This window comes from Saimiri boliviensis, chromosome 12 (assembly GCF_048565385.1).
Source record: "Saimiri boliviensis isolate mSaiBol1 chromosome 12, mSaiBol1.pri, whole genome shotgun sequence".
Lineage (NCBI taxonomy): Eukaryota > Metazoa > Chordata > Mammalia > Primates > Cebidae > Saimiri > Saimiri boliviensis.
The window spans coordinates 48131032-48148176 of NC_133460.1; the positions used below are offsets into that span (position 1 = coordinate 48131032).

The following is a 17145-nucleotide window of genomic DNA, read 5'->3' on the forward strand; positions in this document are numbered from 1 at the left end:
CGAGGTCGAGAGATCGAGACCATCCTGGTCAACATAGTGAAACCCCGTCTCTACTAAAAATACAAAAAACTAGCTGGGCGTGGTGGCGCGTGCCTGTAATCCCAGCTACTTAGGAGGCTGAGGCAGGAGAATTGCCTGAGCCCAGGAGGCGGAGGTTGCGGTGAGCCGAGATCGCACCACTGCACTCCAGCCTGGGTAACAAGAGTGAAACTCCGTCTCAAAAAAAAAAAAAAAAAAAGGAAAAAAAGAGAAAATCTCACCATCTTTTTCTTTTCTTTCTTTTTTTGAGACAGAGTCTCACTCCGTTGCTTGGGCTGAAATGGAGTGGCGCAATCTCAGCTCACTGCAACCTCCACCTCCTGGGTTCCAGCAATTCTCCTGCCTCAGTCTCCTGAGTAGCTGGAACTACAGACTCAAGCCACCACACCAGGCTAATTTTTGTATTTTTTAGTAGAGATGGGGTTTCACCATATTGGCCAGGCTGATCTCAAACTACCTCTCGATCCACCCACCTCAGCTTCCCAAAGTGCTGGGATTACAGGCGTGAGCCATCACCCCCAGCGCAAAATAGTTTCTGTTAACATAATGATTATTATTCCAGTTCCAGTTTTCTCTCCTCAAACATTATGGAATGTTTTAATGGGCATTTGTTCTTTTTTTTTTTTTTTTTGAGATGGAGTCTCGCCCAGACTGGAGTGCAGTGGTGCAATCTTGGCTCATTGCAACCTCAGCCTCCTGAGTTTAAGTGATTGTCCTGCCTCAGCCTCTTGAGTAGCTGGGACTACAGGTGCGTGCCACCATGCCCAGTTAATTTTTGTATTTTTAGTAGAGATGGGGTTTCACTGTGTTAGCCAGGATGGTCTCCATCTCCTAACCTTGTGATCTTCCCACCTTGGCCTCCCAAAGTGCTGGGATTACATGTGTGAGCCACTGCACCCAGCAGGCATTTGTTCTTTTAAGAAAGTGGGGAAAGGTAGGGAACTGGAAAGTGTGAACTGGCTCCTCACATGAGATTCAAAGGATTTTCCTCTAATCCCAGCACTTTGTGAGGAGACTGAGGCGGGCAGATGACTTGAGCTCAGGAGTTTGTGACCATCCTGGGTAGCAGAGTGAGAACACCCCACTGTCTCTACAAAAACTACAAAAACTAGCTGGGCATGGTGGTGCATGCCTGTGATCCCAGCTACTGGGGAGGCTGCAGTGGGAGGATGGCTTAAGCCTGGGAGGCAGAGGCTGCAGTGGGCCGAGGGGGCACCACTGCACTCTAGCCTGGACAACAGAGTGAGACCCTGTCTCCAAAAAAGAAAAAAAATGATTTATACTATGAAATTAGCTGGGCGTGGTGATGGTGTGCCTGTAGTCCCAGCTACTTGGTAGGCTGAGGTAGGAGGACCACTTTAGCTTGGGAGGTCAAGGCTATAGTGAGCCAAGATTGCACCATTGCACTCCAGCCTGGGTGACAGAACTAGACCTTAGCCCACCCCACCAAAAAAAGGATTTCTAGTAGTCAGCTTTTCACTGTTTCAACTAAGAATCTTTTTTTATTCCAATAAATATATATATTTAAATATATATTTTTTGTTGGCCTCTTGCCATTGACCATTGGAAAGATAAAGCAAATGAATTATTGTTTTTCCTTTTTTTTTTTTTTGAGACGAAGTTTTGCTTTGTCACCAGGCTGGAGTGCAGTGGTGTGATCTTGGCTCACTGCAGCCTCTGCCTCCCAGGTTCAAGCGATTCTCCTGTCTCGGTCTCCTGATTTGCTGGGACTACAGGCACACACCACTAAGCCCAGCTAATTTTTGTATTTTTAGTAGAGACGGGGTTTGACCATGTTGGCCAGGTGGTCTTAATCTCTTGACCTCATGATCTACCCACCTCAGCTTCCCAAAGTGCTGGGATTACAGGCGTGAGCCAGTGCTCCCAGTGGAATATCTTTTTATAGTTATCACCATGATCCCCTGAATAAAGCCTTCCTGTTACCATCTTTAGCCAGTGTCAAGAATCACTTTTTCTTTAACATCTTCTTTGCTCTTTTTCTTTCTCTCTCTCTCTTTTTTTTTTTTTTTTTTTTTTTTGAGACGAATTCTCACTCTGTCGCCTAGGCTGGAGTGCAATGGGGCAATCTCAACTCACGGCAATCTCGGCTCACCGCAACCTCCGCCTCCCAGGTTCAAGCAATTTTCCTGCCTCAGCCTCCTGAGTAGCTGGGATTACAGGTGCGTGCCACCACGCCCAGCTAATTTTTTCATTTTTTAGTAGAGATGGGGTTTCTCCATGTCAGCCAGGATGATTTTGACCTCCTGACCTTGTGATCCGTCTGCCTCGGCCTCCCAAATTGCTGGGATTACAGGCGTGAGTGCTTGGCTCTTTACTCTTTTTCTTTAACATCCCCTGCCCCCTCACCTCTTTTGAGTCAACACAGTTGTTTAGCAAAGCCTCACATTTCCTTTTGAGAACTAGAAACAAGAGTCTCCAGGTTTGTTTGCTTCCTGGGTAAAGGAAAGAAAGGTGCCGTAGAAGAAGAAATGTTCCTACTAAAGAGAATCTAGATAGGAAATGCTTTCTAAATCAGCTATAAATGTCAAGGATTGTCTGAGTTAATGAAGGGAAGGCAACTTCAGCCTGTGAATTTTGGTGTGAAAAAAAAAAATCTGAAGTTGCGAATCTAGACATCATCCTGAGTACATAGGTGTTATAAACAGACTTCAGAGAAACTACTGCCACCCAGATGTCTGGGTGTGTGAGGAGACCTGTTCCTTGAGGCTCTATCCTGGCCATCGACTGCTGGATAACCAGGTGATTCACCCTCCAAACCAGAAGTGCTCTTGTGTATGGTAATACCAGGCTGTGAGAAAGCAGCAAAAGCAGTATTGTTTTGCATCAAGTACTAATTAAATTTGATTTGATTCAGGTTTAACAAATCCTTGTGCCTAGCACTGGGCTTGGTGCCAGGGCCCTCAAGGAATCTTAGGTTGCCTGATGAGACAGGTAACTAAATATTATAGCTCTTATCAGACAAGCTAATAGGGCTAAAAGTTAAAAGGGTTGCCGGGCGCGGTGGCTCAAGCCTGTAATCCCAGCACTTTGGGAGGCCGAGGCGGGTGGATCACGAGGTCAAGAGATCGAGACCATCCTGGTCAACATGGTGAAACCCCGTCTCTACTAATGGTGCAAAAAATTAGCTGAGCATGGTGGCGCGTGCCTGTAATCCCAGCTACTCTGGAGGCTGAGGCAGGAGAATTGCCTGAACCCAGGAGGCGGAGGTTGCGGTGAGCCGAGATCGCGCCATTGCACTCCAGCCTGGGTAACAAGAGCGAAACTCCGTCTCAAAAAAAAAAAAAAAAAAAAGTTAAAAGGGTTAACATCCTGGAGAGCAGACCAAATCTTTCTGCTGGGTTTCCACCAGGTATTATCTTACAAAATCCAGCTCATAAAATCTGTGTCACAGCCGGGCGCGGTGGCTCAAGCCTGTAATCCCAGCACTTTGGGAGGCTGAGGTGGGTGGATCACGAGGTCGAGAGATCGAGACCATCCTGGTCAACATGGTGAAACCCCGTCTCTACTAAAAATACAAAAAACTAGCTGGGCGTGGTGGCGCGTGCCTGTAATCCCAGCTACTCAGGAGGCTGAGGCAGGAGAATTCCTGAGCCCAGGAGGTGGAGGTTGCGGTGAGCCAAGATCGCGCCATTGCACTCCAGCCTGGGTGACAAGAGCAAAACTCCGTCTCAAAAAAAAAAAAAAAAAATCTGTGTCACAGATTTTATGTGTTTATGTGTTTATGGGTAGAACTATCTTAAGCATTGGAACCTTTTGGTCAGATGGATGAAATTCTCTGTTTTTTTTTTTGTTTTTTTTTTTTGTTTTTTTTTTTTTTGAGAAAAAGTCTCACTCAGGCTGGCATGCAATGGTGTGATCTCAGCTCACTGCAACTCTGCCTCCCTGGTTCAAGCAATTTTCCTGCCTCAGCCTCCCGAGTAGCTGGGATTACAGGTGTGCACCACCAGCCCAGCTAAATTTTGTATTTTTAGTAGAGACGGGGTTCCACTATGCTGTTCAGGCTGGTCTCAAACTCCTGATTTGTGATCCATCCACCTCAGCCTCCCCGATTGCTGGGGTTACAGGCGTGAGCCACCGAGCCTGGCCAGGGAAACACTTCTTTTTTTTTTTTTTTTTGAGACGGAGTTTCACTCTTGTTACCCAGGCTGGAGTGCAATGGCAGGATCTCGGCTCACCGCAACCTCCGCCTCCTGGATTCAAGCAGTTCTCCTGCCTCAGCCTCCTGAGTAGCTGGGATTACAGGCACGCACCACCATGCCCAGCTAATTTTTTGTATTTTTAGTAGAGATGGGGTTCCACCATGTTGACCAGGATGGTCTCGATCTCTTGACCTTGTGATCCACCCGCCTCGGCCTCCCAAAGTGCTGGGATTACAGGCTTGAGCCACCACGCCCGGCCTGGGAAACACTTCTTAATCCAACTAGCTGCAATTTCCTCAAGTGTAAAAACAAAACGAAACAACAGGAATAATAACAGTAGCCGGGCGCGGCGGCTCAAGCCTGTAATCCCAGCACTTTGGGAGGCTGAGGCGGGTGGATCACGAGGTCAAGAGATCGAGACCATCCTGGTCAATATGGTGAAACCCTGTCTCTACTAAAAATACAAAAAATTAGCTGGGCATGGTGGCACGTGCCTGTAATCCCAGCTACTCAGGAGGCTGCGGCAGGAGAATTGCCTGAGCCCAGGAGGCGGAGGTTGCGGTGAGCCGAGATCGTGCCATTGCACTCCAGCCTGGGTAACAAGAGCGAAACTCCGTCTCAAATAAACAAATAAATAATAATAGTAAAGACAGCAGGCATGGTGGCTCATGCCTGTCATTCCAGCACTTCAGGAGGCCAAGGTGGGCAGATTGTGTGAGCCCAGGAGGTAGAGACCAGCCTGGGCAACATGGTGAAATCTCATCTCTACCAAAAATACAAATATTAGCCAGGTGTGGTGGTGCGCACCTGTGGTCCCTGCTACTCAGGAGGCTGAGGTGGGAGGGTCACTTGAGCCCAGAGGACCAGGCTGCAGAGAGCTTCGCCACTGTACTCCAGTGTGGGTGACACAGTGAGACCTTGTCTCAAAAAAAAAAAAAAGTAAAGTCGTGAAATTAATGCCCCCAACATATACTGTTCAATAAATGTTATCTATTGTTACTATCTCTTGTTTTGAGCTTACTGGGGGCAGAGTATAAATTATCTCCATTATTATGGTTGTTATTGAGGACTGATGAGCTGAGGGAGTGGGAAGTCTGGAATGACTCCTAGGTTTTACCAAGCCCTCTGCTCCTTCACGGTACTGTGTTCTGGTACCAAGCACAATGCTCTTCCTCCTCCTCTTCTTTTTTCCTAGACAGAGTCTTGCTCTGTAACCTAGGCTGGAGTGCAGTGGCACCATCTCGGCTCACAGCAACCTCTGCCTCCTGGGTTCAAGCAATTCTCCTGCCTCAGCCTCTTGAGCAGCTGGGGTTACAGGCATGAGCCACCACACTCAGCTAATTTTTGTATTTTTAATAGAGACGGGATTTCACCATGTTGGTCAGGCTGGTCTCTCACTCCTGACCTCGTGATCTGCCTGTCTCAGCCTCCCAAAGTGCTGGAATTACAGGTGTGAGCCACCGCACCTGGCCCCTTCCTCTTCTTTTACCATGACGTCTTTTCTTTTCTTTCTTTCTTTCTTTTTTTTTCTTTTTCTTTTTCTTTTTTTTTTTTTTTGAGATGGAGTCTCGCTCTGTCGCCCAGGCTGGAGTGCAGTGCCGTCCCCTGGACGGGACCAGATCCTAGAACTTCATAAAGTCATGGGTGAAAGGGTCCCCAGTTTATTATCCTGTAAAATAGTAGCTGGGACATTTCTGAGGCCCAGAGAGGGGAAATAACTTGTATGAACAGGTTAGGAGCAGGCCAGGTGCTGTGGCGGGCACCTGTAGTCCCAACTCGGGAGGCTGAGACGAGAGGATCGCTCGAGCCCAGAACTCGTTGAATAGCCACTGCACTCCAGTCTGAGCAGTACAGCGAGACCCCGCCTCAAAAAGCAAAAATATTAACAAACACATAGCTTATGCGCAGAACTGGGACTCAAACCTGGGTTTCCTGCCCGTCCCCCACACCTCCCAGGCCGTCGCTAATATCCTCAGGCTGTCTCTCGGGGCCGCTCACTTGGAACTGCCCCAAAGTCAGGACGAAGACGTCTCCCAGCCCTGGGGACTCTCGACCCTGCAGTTTGCACGGCGGATGGAGGCAGCCAGGCTCTCTGGGGAGCTGCGGGACGCCCCGGAACTTGGAAAAGCCTCAGAGCGCGCCCCTGGGGGGAAGGGGAACTCGGGACCTCGAGGCGGCTGGAAGTCGAGGGAGTCGCCAGGGTCAGGGATCGAGTTTCGGCTTGGGTGTGGAGCACAAAGCCGAACGCTAGGCGCTGGGAACCCCTCCAGTGCGCTCGGCCGGACAGAGCAGGGCCGCCCCACCCCCGGCCTGCCAGGCGCAGTCGGCCCCGCCCCCTGGAGCTCCGTTCCCCAGGCAGCGGGCGCCACGCGCAGTCGGCAGATCCTCCCGCCGGGCGAGCGGCGTCCCTGCTGCTGCGCTCGCCCAGGCCCTGGGCTGCGGGCTCCCGGCCGCCCGCGAAAGCATGGCCCGGCCGGTGCAGCTGGCGCCGGGCTCGCTGGCGCTGGTGCTGTGCCGGCTGGAGGCGCAGAAGGCCGCAGGGGCCGCGGAGCCAGGCGGGCGCGCGGTGTTCCGCGCCTTCCGTCGTGCCAACGTGCGCTGCTTCTGGAACGCGCGACTAGCGCGCGCCGCCTCGCGGCTGGCCTTCCAGGGCTGGCTGCGGCGCGGGGTGCTGCTGGTGTGCGCGCCACCCGCCTGCCTGCAGGTGCTGCGCGACGCCTGGCGGCGCCGGGGACTGCGACCACCGCGAGGCTTTCGCATCAGGGCGGTGGGTGAGTTCGGGGCCCGGAGGGGTGGGGCGTCCCACGCCAGCTGTGGGCTCCGAGCTCCTCGCTACCGGGGCGAGCGTGGCCCGGGCTTCTGCCACAGAGGCGAGGCGCCGCTCTGAGGCGCGGGGGCTGGAATTGGGGGTTCGGTCCGGGGGCCAAGACTTCCCGGAGACGTTCCCTCCCGCTACGACACTGCCTCTGGAGTCCCCAAGTGTGTCTGGCCACTGCTGGGGCTGGCCCCGGGCTGCGTCCGTTCCGCAACTCTTAAAGCCGGTGGAGTGCACAGAAGGAACTTTCTACTTAGAAAAGTGATGCTCTGGATAGAGAGGCTTTGGGCTAGGGACCACTGTGTAGGCTTCCATGGGGCGCTTAGGAAGGAAGGGTACCCCAGGGGAAAGGCCAGAGTTTACCAAATCATCTGGCTGCTTTTTTTAAAAAAATTACAGATTCGCATCGGATGGCATTCAGGTTTTCACGTCCTGTCGTACTGGGTGGTGTGCTGGTCTTGGGTCGGGACCTAGCCGCTTTGGGGTCGTTAACTTCTTGGGGAAAACACATTTAAGTAGCGTCTCATCCCTTTAGCTAAATAGAGAGGATTCCACCTTCCCAGTCTTTTCAGACTTAGCCGTCTGTTAGGTTTCTTAGACAGCAGCAGCTTTTTGCCGGCATAAAATAGATTCTCATTCGAGAAACGAAACAGCTGCACGGGTGAGTGGTCTCTGACTGGCTGCTAACCCCAGGCGGGCGTGTCAGCTCCCTTAACAGCCTGGTTCTTGTCTGCATTTATGTGAGGCTGCAGGGCCATTTTATGCAGTGTTGACAAGTCACCAGCTGTTCCAGCGCTTAATTTTCATACCTACCAAGGAACCCCTCCCGGTTAGTCCATAAATCATCTTCCTCTTCCATCCGAGGAGAAGTAAAAGCAAATAAAAAACATTCCTTTGGCCGGGCGCGGTGACTCACACCTGTAATCCCAGCACTTTGAGAGGCTGAGGCGAGTGGATCACCTGAGGTCAGGAGTTAAGAGACCAGTCTGGCTAACATGGTGAAACCCCATCTCTATTAAAAATACAAAAATTAGCTGGGCATGGTGGTGGGCGCTTGTAATCCCTGCTACTTGGGAGGCTGGGTGACGAGTGAAACCCCATGTCAAAAATGAAAAAAAGAAAGAAAAAAGCACTTGTTTAATTCCCAAGAATTAGGAAACAGGGCAGCAAGAAGCACCTGACCAGTACTGTGTATCATCCATTCATAGATGACGTTACCACATCCCAGCAGCCAGTGCTTTAAATCTTTGCCTCTCACCTCCATGCTATCTGTTCCCTAGCCTCCCTGCCCCACCCATCTTTTTCTTAAAAACAAAAAAAGAGCTCATTGCAGAACCATATATATATATTTCATTTCCTTTTACTTGCAGGAGTGAAGAAAATAGGTTTCTGGCTCTGAGAGCAGTGAGCCATGTAGCCAAGCCAAAATCCTGATAAGGGAAGAGGTCTTTCAGACAGGCTCAGTGAAAAACTCTTGTCAATTCTGTATCCTCAGTTTTTCTGGTTTGAATTAGTGGTTACATTCTCAGGTCCCCCCTGCCTTTCAAAGGGTGAGCGTAGAGTATATTGCAGAGAGGGTGTGGGATGTGAGGGGTGTCTAGACCTGGGGATGAAATAAGAGAGGGCTTGTGCTAAGTCACAGGCAGCCACTAATGCCCCAGCAAGCAGTGATAAATGCTGGCGTCTGTGTTGGTGCTGTTGAAATACGCAGCACACAACACCTGTTGCTCCCATTCTCTTCTGCACAGTAAGTAATGCTGCTTCACCTCTACCTCCTGGGTTCAAGTGTTTCTCCTGTCTCAGTCTCTGGAGTAGCTGGGATTATGGGTGCCCGCCACCACACCCAGCTAAATTTTGTATTTTTGGTAGAGACGGGGTTTCACCATGTTGGCCAGGCTGGTCTCCTGACCTCAAGTGATCCGCCCACTTTGGTCTCCCAAAGTGCTGGGATTACAGGTGTGAGCCAGCGCCCCCAGCAATTTTTTTTTTTTTAATTTTCATTCATTTTTTTAAGCCCTGACCATGGCAAGGACAGATTTTGAAGTTTTAAACAAGTCCTGATAAGTATTTGAACATTTAGCTGGGATTTGGACAAAGCCACCCATTAGGGCATTTTGAGGAGCAAAATGGAGAAAGATTTTATTTGATGCTGAGTGATGGATACACTTGGTGGGCAAAGGGGTTGCTTTTGCTTTGAATGGTGTTACTAATTGCCGATTTCTGGTCCAACTTGGGGTCCCTGGGTTTATATCAAGAGAGAAGAGGCAGCTCTTGGGCTACCTTAGAGTCCTGGAGGGTGGCAAAGGCAGGAGAAGCTGCTTTCCCCAAAAGGAATCGAAAGTTTGAGTCTGCTTGCTCTCTTGTCTCTGGCAGCACTGGCTTCCAGGAGGGCAGGGAAAGAGCTGCTGGGGACTATTGCAGGTTCTTGTTTCGTTTTCACTGTTTGTGGGAAAAAGCAAAATGCTAGAAAAGGCTATAGAGTCAGTCTGGTCTCTTTGCTTTAGATTTTTTTAAACGCTAATTTACGGCTGCATGAAAGTGTTAGTGCGTAGGAAGTATTGCTGGCCAGCTCAGGTAGAAAATGCAGGGGGAGAGGGATGGCGGTCAGCTTTGTAAGTCCAGCTGTGCTGCCTTGGGTCCTTCTGGACTTAGGGACCTCCGACTCATAAGGTACGATGAGGGAGTGCCCTAGTTAAGCAAACAGAAGTGACCAAAGCCCCAGGTCCAGAGCTGAACTTAAGTAATGCAGAGGTTTATGTTTTTTCCATGTTTTGTCCCTTTTCTCTCCCTCTTCACTCTCTCTACCTCATCTTTCCTCTGGTAAGAAAAATAGTTCCCAGGCAGAGACTATTTCTCTAAAAAGAGAGACAATGGATCTTCAGCTTGATTAACAAGGGGCTAACCCTGCTTTTGTGCTCCAGTCCTTTAATGTTGTATCTTTTTTCTTTATTTTTTTTTCAAGTTTTAATTAAAGCTTGTATACAAGATTACTTTATTCCTGCATCTTCTCAGTTGTTTCTTCCTTGTATCTGCCCTTTTCCTTTCCTGCTTGGCGAGGTTTGGCTTTCCGTTCAAGGATCTTTTTGCGGTCTTTGTCCAGTTTTAGCCTAGTGGTAACCACCTTGCTGGGGTGAATGCCTACACGCACAGTTGTGCCATTAGCCTTTTCCCGCTGCACCCGTTCAGTGTACATTACGCATTTCTTCCTGTAAACCTGGACTACTTTGCCAATCTGCTGACCTTTATAGTGTCCTCGTACAACCTGAACTTCATCATCCTTTCGGATGGGCATGGATCGCACGTTGTACTTCTGTCTCAGCTCTTTGGAAAGAGGGGAGGTCATAATCTTCCTGCGAATGTGGGAAGGTGCATTGAATTGCCTTTTGCGATTCTTGCTTCGGTCGGAAGTCACAAAGGGATTGAACTTCATTTTGGCAGCTCCCGCTTAGTTGATGGCCACCTCTTTTTTCTTTTTCTTTTAGTAGACCTTGCTCTGATTGCCAGGCTGGTCTCTAACTGCTGGGTCCAAGGGATCCTCCCACCTCAGCCTCCCAAAGTGCTGGGATTAACAGCACTGGCCCAAATGTTTTGTTTTTTGTTTTTCATTAGCCAGTGCCATTAACAAATGAAAGAGTGAGTTCTGAAAGCTGGAGGGAGACCCTGCCTCACCAGCTGAGCAACTGGGGAAGGAGGTACTGCAGAGAGGTGGGGCACTTGTATTTGTTTGGAAGAATCTGTTGCTACTCTGAGAATACACCTAATGGGACAGGAAAGATTAACAGTGGGAGGCCACTTGGCCAAACAAGCTTCTTCCAGTCTCCTGAAATTTATAGCTGGGTTATCTCCACCCTGTCACCCCCAGCAGGGCCTTTCATCTTTTCTCACTGAATAAAAATGCCCCAGGCTGGGCCTGGTGACTCTTTTTTTTTTTTTTAGACGGAGTTTTGCTCTTGTTACCCAGGCTGGAGTGCAATGGCACGATCTCGACTCGCCACAACCTCCGCCTCCTGGGTTCAGGCAATTCTCCTGCCTCAGCCTCCTGAGTAGCTCGGATTACAGGCACGTACCACCATGCCCAGCTAATTTTTTGTTATTTTTAGTAGAGACGGAGTTTCACCATGTTGACCAGGATGGTCTCGATCTCTTGACCTCGTGATCCACCCGCCTCGGCCTCCCAAAGTGCTGGGATTACAGGCTTGAGCCACCGCGCCCGGCGGGCCTGGTGACTCTTGATGGTAATGCCAGCACTTTGGGTGGCTGAGGCGAGCAGATCACTTGATGTCAGGAGTTCAAGACCAGCCTGGCCAACATGGTGAAACCCTGTCTCTATTAAAAATAGGAAAATCAGCCAGGCGTGGTAGCACGTGCCTGTAATCCCAGCCACTTGGTAGGCTAAGGTAGGAGAACCTAGGAGGCAGAGATCACAGTGAGTTGAGATTGTACCACTGCATTCCAGCCTGGGCAACAGAGTGAGACTGTCTCAAAAAAAAAAAAAAAAAAAAAAAAAAAAAAAAAAAAAGAAAGCAACAAGTACTGGTAGCTCTTTTTAAATACTTGATTCATGAATTCATTCACAAGCCAGGTACTGTTCTAGGTGCTTCTGTGTGTTTTGTTTTGTTCTGAGACAGAGTTTACTCTCTCACTCAGGCTGGAGTGCAATGGTATCGGCCTAGGTCACTGCAGCCTCGACCTCCTGAGTGCAAATGATCGTCCTACTTCAGCCTCCTGAGTAGCTGGGACCACAGATACATACCACCATGCCTAGCTAATTAAAAAAAAAAAAAAATTTTAGTAGAGGCAGGTCTTTTTTGCTGTGTTGCCCAGGTTGGTCTCAGACTCCTGGGCTCAAGCAGTCCTGCCTCTACAGGCATGAGCCGTTGCGCCCAGCCGCTTCTGTGTTTTAATGCATCTTTCATTCAGACTTGCTTCTGCTCAAGGGAAATAGAGTCAGCCTGTTTCTCCCATCCAGTTCATGAGGTTATAGCTGAGTAGGAGGCCATGTTCTGGAAGCTGGCTGGTTTACACAGTCTTCTCCAGCCCACAGTGACTCCTCTGGGCACTGCAGGTTCTACCTTTAGTTAGGCAAGAATTCTTTGTGCTTTGGGAGATACTGAAGATCAGGTGCATCAGGTTGGCCAAAGGGAAGTGATGGGAGCATCTTCCTGCCTCTCCTCATACTCCTCCTACCTAATCCCCCAAACCCCTCTGAGCATGGCCTTCCAATCACAGAGAGATATTGAGGCAAAACTGCAAGTACTCTAGGAGTGCAGAGTGTCATGTCTGCACTAATGCTAGATGTTGACCACTGTGGTTAGTGAAGAAAATCTGAGTTCGCTTTTTTGCGCTGCCACTTATTACCTGTGCATCCTTGAGCTGGTTACTTAACCCTTCTCAGCTCCATTATCTTCATGGGCACAAATGAGGACACAATAGCTCCTTTGCAGGTTGTTTTGAAGATAAGGTACCTGGGAGCCTTCAGCATGTGCCTGGTTCAGAGTCAGCATCAGGAAAACAACAAACACAAGCAATTTCCAGCATAGAGGAAGAGAACGGGTCTCTGGATTCTTGTTCTCTAGACAAGCCTGTCTCTGTTGAGGCCTGTGCAAATCATTGCTTGCCTGGCACATACTTATGTTTAAGACCTCTGTCTGTCCTTCTGTCCTGTCCTTCTTGCTTAGTGCTAGTCAGGTCCACAGCTATGTGTTGTCCTGTGCCTCAGCCCAGGTCCCAAAGGGTGCCTGGTGCTGGAGAAACCGCCTGCACGGGGATTCCGATGCCTGAGTTTGTAACCAACCCTGCTGCTAAGTTGCTGGGAGCCCCTCAACCTATCTTCTCACTTCTCTGGGCCTCTAGTTCTATAGCTGTGAATGGCTTCCTGCTCGCTTTTACTCTGTTGACTGGCTAAGTCTTCCCAACTCCTAGCTTGATCCTGGCCTCCGCTGGGTCAGCCTCCCAGTCATCTGTGTCAGGAGGCCCCGGGAAGAACAGACAGAAGCTCACGCTGAAGTTGCTTAAGATATTTTCCACAAACAGGGGAAGTGTACCTTCCTCTTAGCACTGCCCAGACATCTTTGTTCTCTAATATCATTTCCCCTTCACCAAGCATCTGAAGCTACACAGTTGTTGAAGCACTCACACCATGCTGGGCCTCCCTTGTGCTCACAGTCCTTTGTTAGGTATGCAGTGAGGATTTACTCTGTGCCCAGCCTGATCGGTCGGTCCACACAGAAGGGCAAAAGGCTCATGCCCTGACCTTAAAGAGCTCATAGTCTAGGGACCATATGGATGAATAAGTGATACACAGTTATAGGGAGCAATAGAAGGATAGCTGATCAAGAATCCCATGCAAATATGTGTGTGTATTCAAGGAAGACTTCCTGGAGGAAGTGATGCCTAAACTAAGATATGCAGAATAAGCAGATGTTAGCATAGTGAGAAGCACATTTTAAGTTGAGAGGGAGGGCATATGTCCCAGTTGTATGACCCATATGGGCAACCACAAGCTTCTGGGTGCAGCTGGAGCATGGAGCGGTAGGTGGACATTGGCACAAAGGGCTTGCAGAGGTGCTGGCATGGAATGGGCCCTGACTGCTCTACTGATGGGTCTAGGTTTGAGCCTGAGGCCACTGAAGAGTATTATGCAACAAAGTGCATGTATGTAATTATATTTAAAATCCTGTTTACAGGCCGGGCGCGGTGGCTCAAGCCTGTAATCCCAGCACTTTGGGAGGCCGAGGCGGGTGGATCACAAGGTCAAGAGATTGAGACCATCCTGGTCAACATGGTGAAACCCCATCTCTACTAAAAATACAAATTAGCTGGGCATGGTAGCGCGTGCCTGTAATCCCAGCTATTCAGGAGGCTGAGGCAGGAGAATTGCTTGAACCCAGGAGGTGGAGGTGCAGGTTGCGGTGAGCCGAGATTGTGCCATTGCACTCCAGCCTGGGTAACAAGAGCGAAACTCCGTCTCAAAAAAAAAAAAAAAAAAAAAGCCGGGCACGGTGGCTCAAGCCTGTAATCCCAGCACTTTGGGAGGCCGAGGCGGGTGGATCACAAGGTCGAGAGATCGAGACCAACCTGGTCAACATGGTGAAACCCCGTCTCTACTAAAAATACAAAAAATTAGCTGGGCATGGTGGTGCGTGCCTATAATCCCAGCTACTCAGGAGGCTGAGGCAGGAGAATTGCCTGAACCCAGGAGGCGGAGGTTGCGGTGAGCCGAGATCGCGCCATTGCACTCCAGCCTGGGTAACAAGAGTGAAACTCCGTCTCAAAAAAAAAAAAAAAAAAAAATCCTGTTTACATGATATACATGGTAGATACTTCCGAGCCTTAAATAGGCATTATCTTCCATCAGTGGTTGCCTGGAATGGTGGCACCTCTGAAAGGTGATGTAAGCCCCCATGGGCCTACCAGAGTGCCCATGGGACTTGTTCAGTAGCAGATCTGACATCTGAGAAAGACCTCAAGAGCCAGGCAGGGCATCTAGGATCTAATCCCTTGTCACTAAGCAGCTGAGTAACCAGCTTCTTATTCAGTCCTCTTGGGGCCATGGTTGGCTCATGTGTTGGCGAGTGTTCCGCCTGCCCTTTCTACTGCACAGATTTGGCATCGGACTCCAATAAGATACCATCTATGCAAGCACTTTGAAAAGTGCACAGTACCAGTACCAGCATGTCTTTCCATCTATTTGTGCCTTCTTTAATTTCTTTCATCAGTGTTTTATATAGTTTTCAGTATGCCTATCTTTCACCTCTTTAGTTAAGTTTATTCCTAAGTATTTTATTCCCTTTGGTGCTGTTGTCAATGGGATTCTTTTCTTTTTTTCTTTTTTTTTAAGATGCGGTTTGGCTCTGTCACCCAAGCTGAAGTGCAGTTGTGTGATCATGGCTCCCTGCAGCTTCGACATCCCAGGCTTAAATGATCCTTTCATCTCAGCCTCTCTAGTAGCTGTGACTATAGGCAGGTGCCACCACACCCGGCTAATTTTTGTAGTTTTAGTAGAGATGGGGTTTCACCATGTTGCCTAGGGTAGTCTTGAACTCCTGGGCTCAAGCAGTCGTTCCCCCGTGGCCTCCCAAAGTGATGTGATTACAAGCGTGAGCTAGGATTGTTTTCTTAATTCCTTTTTGGATAGTTTACTGTTAATGTATAGAAATGCAACCAATTTTATGTATGTTCAATGCCCAGTTAATTTTTGTATGTTTAGTAGAAACGGAGTTTCACCATATTGGCCAGGCTGGTCTTGAACTCCTGACCTCATGATCCATCTGCCTCAGCCTCCTAAAGTGCTGGGATTACAGGTGTAAGCCACCACACCTGACTGTTTTTGCTTTTTAAATATGTATTACTTTTAGTATCTTTTATTTTAATTTGAGTTTCGCTTGATGGGTTGCCCGGGTAACACAGTCACATAATATGCAAGGGTATACAGGAAAAAGTCTCTCATTTTCCTATTCCAGCCACTGATTGCCTTTCTCTGGAAATGGCTGCAGTGACCAGTTTTCTAATCCTTCCATAGATAGTTTATAAATCTACAAGTAATATAGATAGACATATCTGCCTCCATTTTTACATACATGTTAGCATATTACATGTATTATTTCTCTTGGAAACAAGTTTTCTTAAAAAGTAATTTAAAAAATAAATGTATAAGTCCAAGGAAGTTAATAGCATTGTTCTAGGGTGCAGAAACACTAGTTCTGTAGGATGTAAGTAGGGATTACATGAAAGAGAATTTCCTAGCTGAGTGTGTTTGGGAACCACGTTTAAACAGGTTTCGTAAGTGCAAAGGCTTTGGGAGACCTTGGTATGCTGATGGTCTGTACCCAAGAGGCAGGAGAATAATCTTAATTTTCCAGTCTTATTCTACTAGTGAAGCTCCTTTTTGCCGAACTCCTTGTGGATAGATGTTGGAGACGTTCTTGGGAAACTCTGGGTCCCTTTGGAGTATCTTCCTGTGGAAGGAACTGATCATCTTGTCCCATGAGCCCAGGGCCCACCTTACAGAGAGCCATGTCTCAGAGCCCCTTTGTGGAGTGGACAGAGATCAGAGTAAAAACTGCCCACAGCCTCTCCACCAGGGAGGTGTGTGTGTTGGAGGATCATGGAAAGAACACTAGACATGGAGTCTGGACCATCTATAAGGGTCTGAAGAGTATTAACCATGTGACCTGGGGCAGTGCAGTCACATGGTTAGCTAGCTGTTCTAGAGACTTCTCTACATTGTAAAATCTTGAAGTGATTTTCTACTAGCATGGAATTTAGCTAAACCTCCAGGGTGGCCTCTAAAAGCCCTCTGATCTATGAAACCCATGGGATGTCCAAACTCTGCTCCTTCCTGAAACCTCCATTGTGGGGTTGGCAGCCACCATGCTTGCCTTGCTGTAAAGTTGTGGCGTTGGGATGCAAAAATACCCGATTTGAAGATGTTATTCCCTGACCCTCAACCCCACAATGGAGGTTTCAGGAAGGAGCAGAGTTTGGACATCCCATGGGTTTCATAGATCAGAGGGCTTTTAGAGGCCACCCTGGAGGTTTAGCTAAATTCCATGCTAGTAGAAAATCACTTCAAGATTTTACAGTGTAGAGAAGTCTCTAGAATAGCTAGCTTTTAATAGATGAGGGGACAGAAACTGTGTGTCAAGATCATTTGTGATATTAAGCTTATTTCACGATAATGTGCTTTTTTAAAATAATGGACTTTTTAACAATTTTAATTTACCTTTTGAGGGAAAGTGTGCAAAGTGATCCTTTTTTTCTTGTTGATGCAAGGTGCCACTCCAGGGCTCTGTATCATTTATTTATTTATTTATGTAGAGATGGAGTCTCGCTGTGTTGCCCAGGCTAGAGTACAGTGGCACGATCTCAGCTCCCTGCAAACTCTGCCTCCCAGGTTCAAGCAATTCTTTGCCTCAGCCTGCCAAGTAGCTAGGATTACAGGTGCCCACCACAACGCCCGACTAATTTAGTATAGACAGGGTTTCACCATCTTGGCCAGGCTGGTCTTGAACTCCTGACCTCATGATCCACCTGCCTCGGCCTCCCAAAGTGCTAGGATTACAGGCATGAGCAACAGTGCCTGGCCAGCTCTGTACCATTTCTTTAGCAGTTAATTAAGGATCAGGAGGT

The 17145-nt window shown here is 48.6% G+C and overlaps 2 protein-coding genes across 2 annotated transcripts in view; one reads left to right on the top strand and one right to left on the bottom strand.

Moving 5' to 3' along the window:
* Nucleotides 1–6570: 6570 nt before the first annotated feature.
* STOX1 (storkhead box 1) overlaps nt 6571–17145 on the top strand; it is a 55707-nt gene continuing 45132 nt past the window's right edge. The window contains exon 1 of the mRNA XM_003928667.4: nt 6571–6970. Coding sequence (XP_003928716.3) covers nt 6664–6970 — 307 coding nt within the window. The 5' untranslated portion in view covers nt 6571–6663. The remainder of the gene's footprint in view (nt 6971–17145) is intronic.
* Nucleotides 10007–10465, bottom strand: LOC141580584 (large ribosomal subunit protein uL24-like). Its single transcript, XM_074382338.1, has one exon. It carries the CDS (start codon nt 10442–10444, stop codon nt 10007–10009), a length of 438 nt encoding a protein of 145 aa, XP_074238439.1. The 5' UTR covers nt 10445–10465.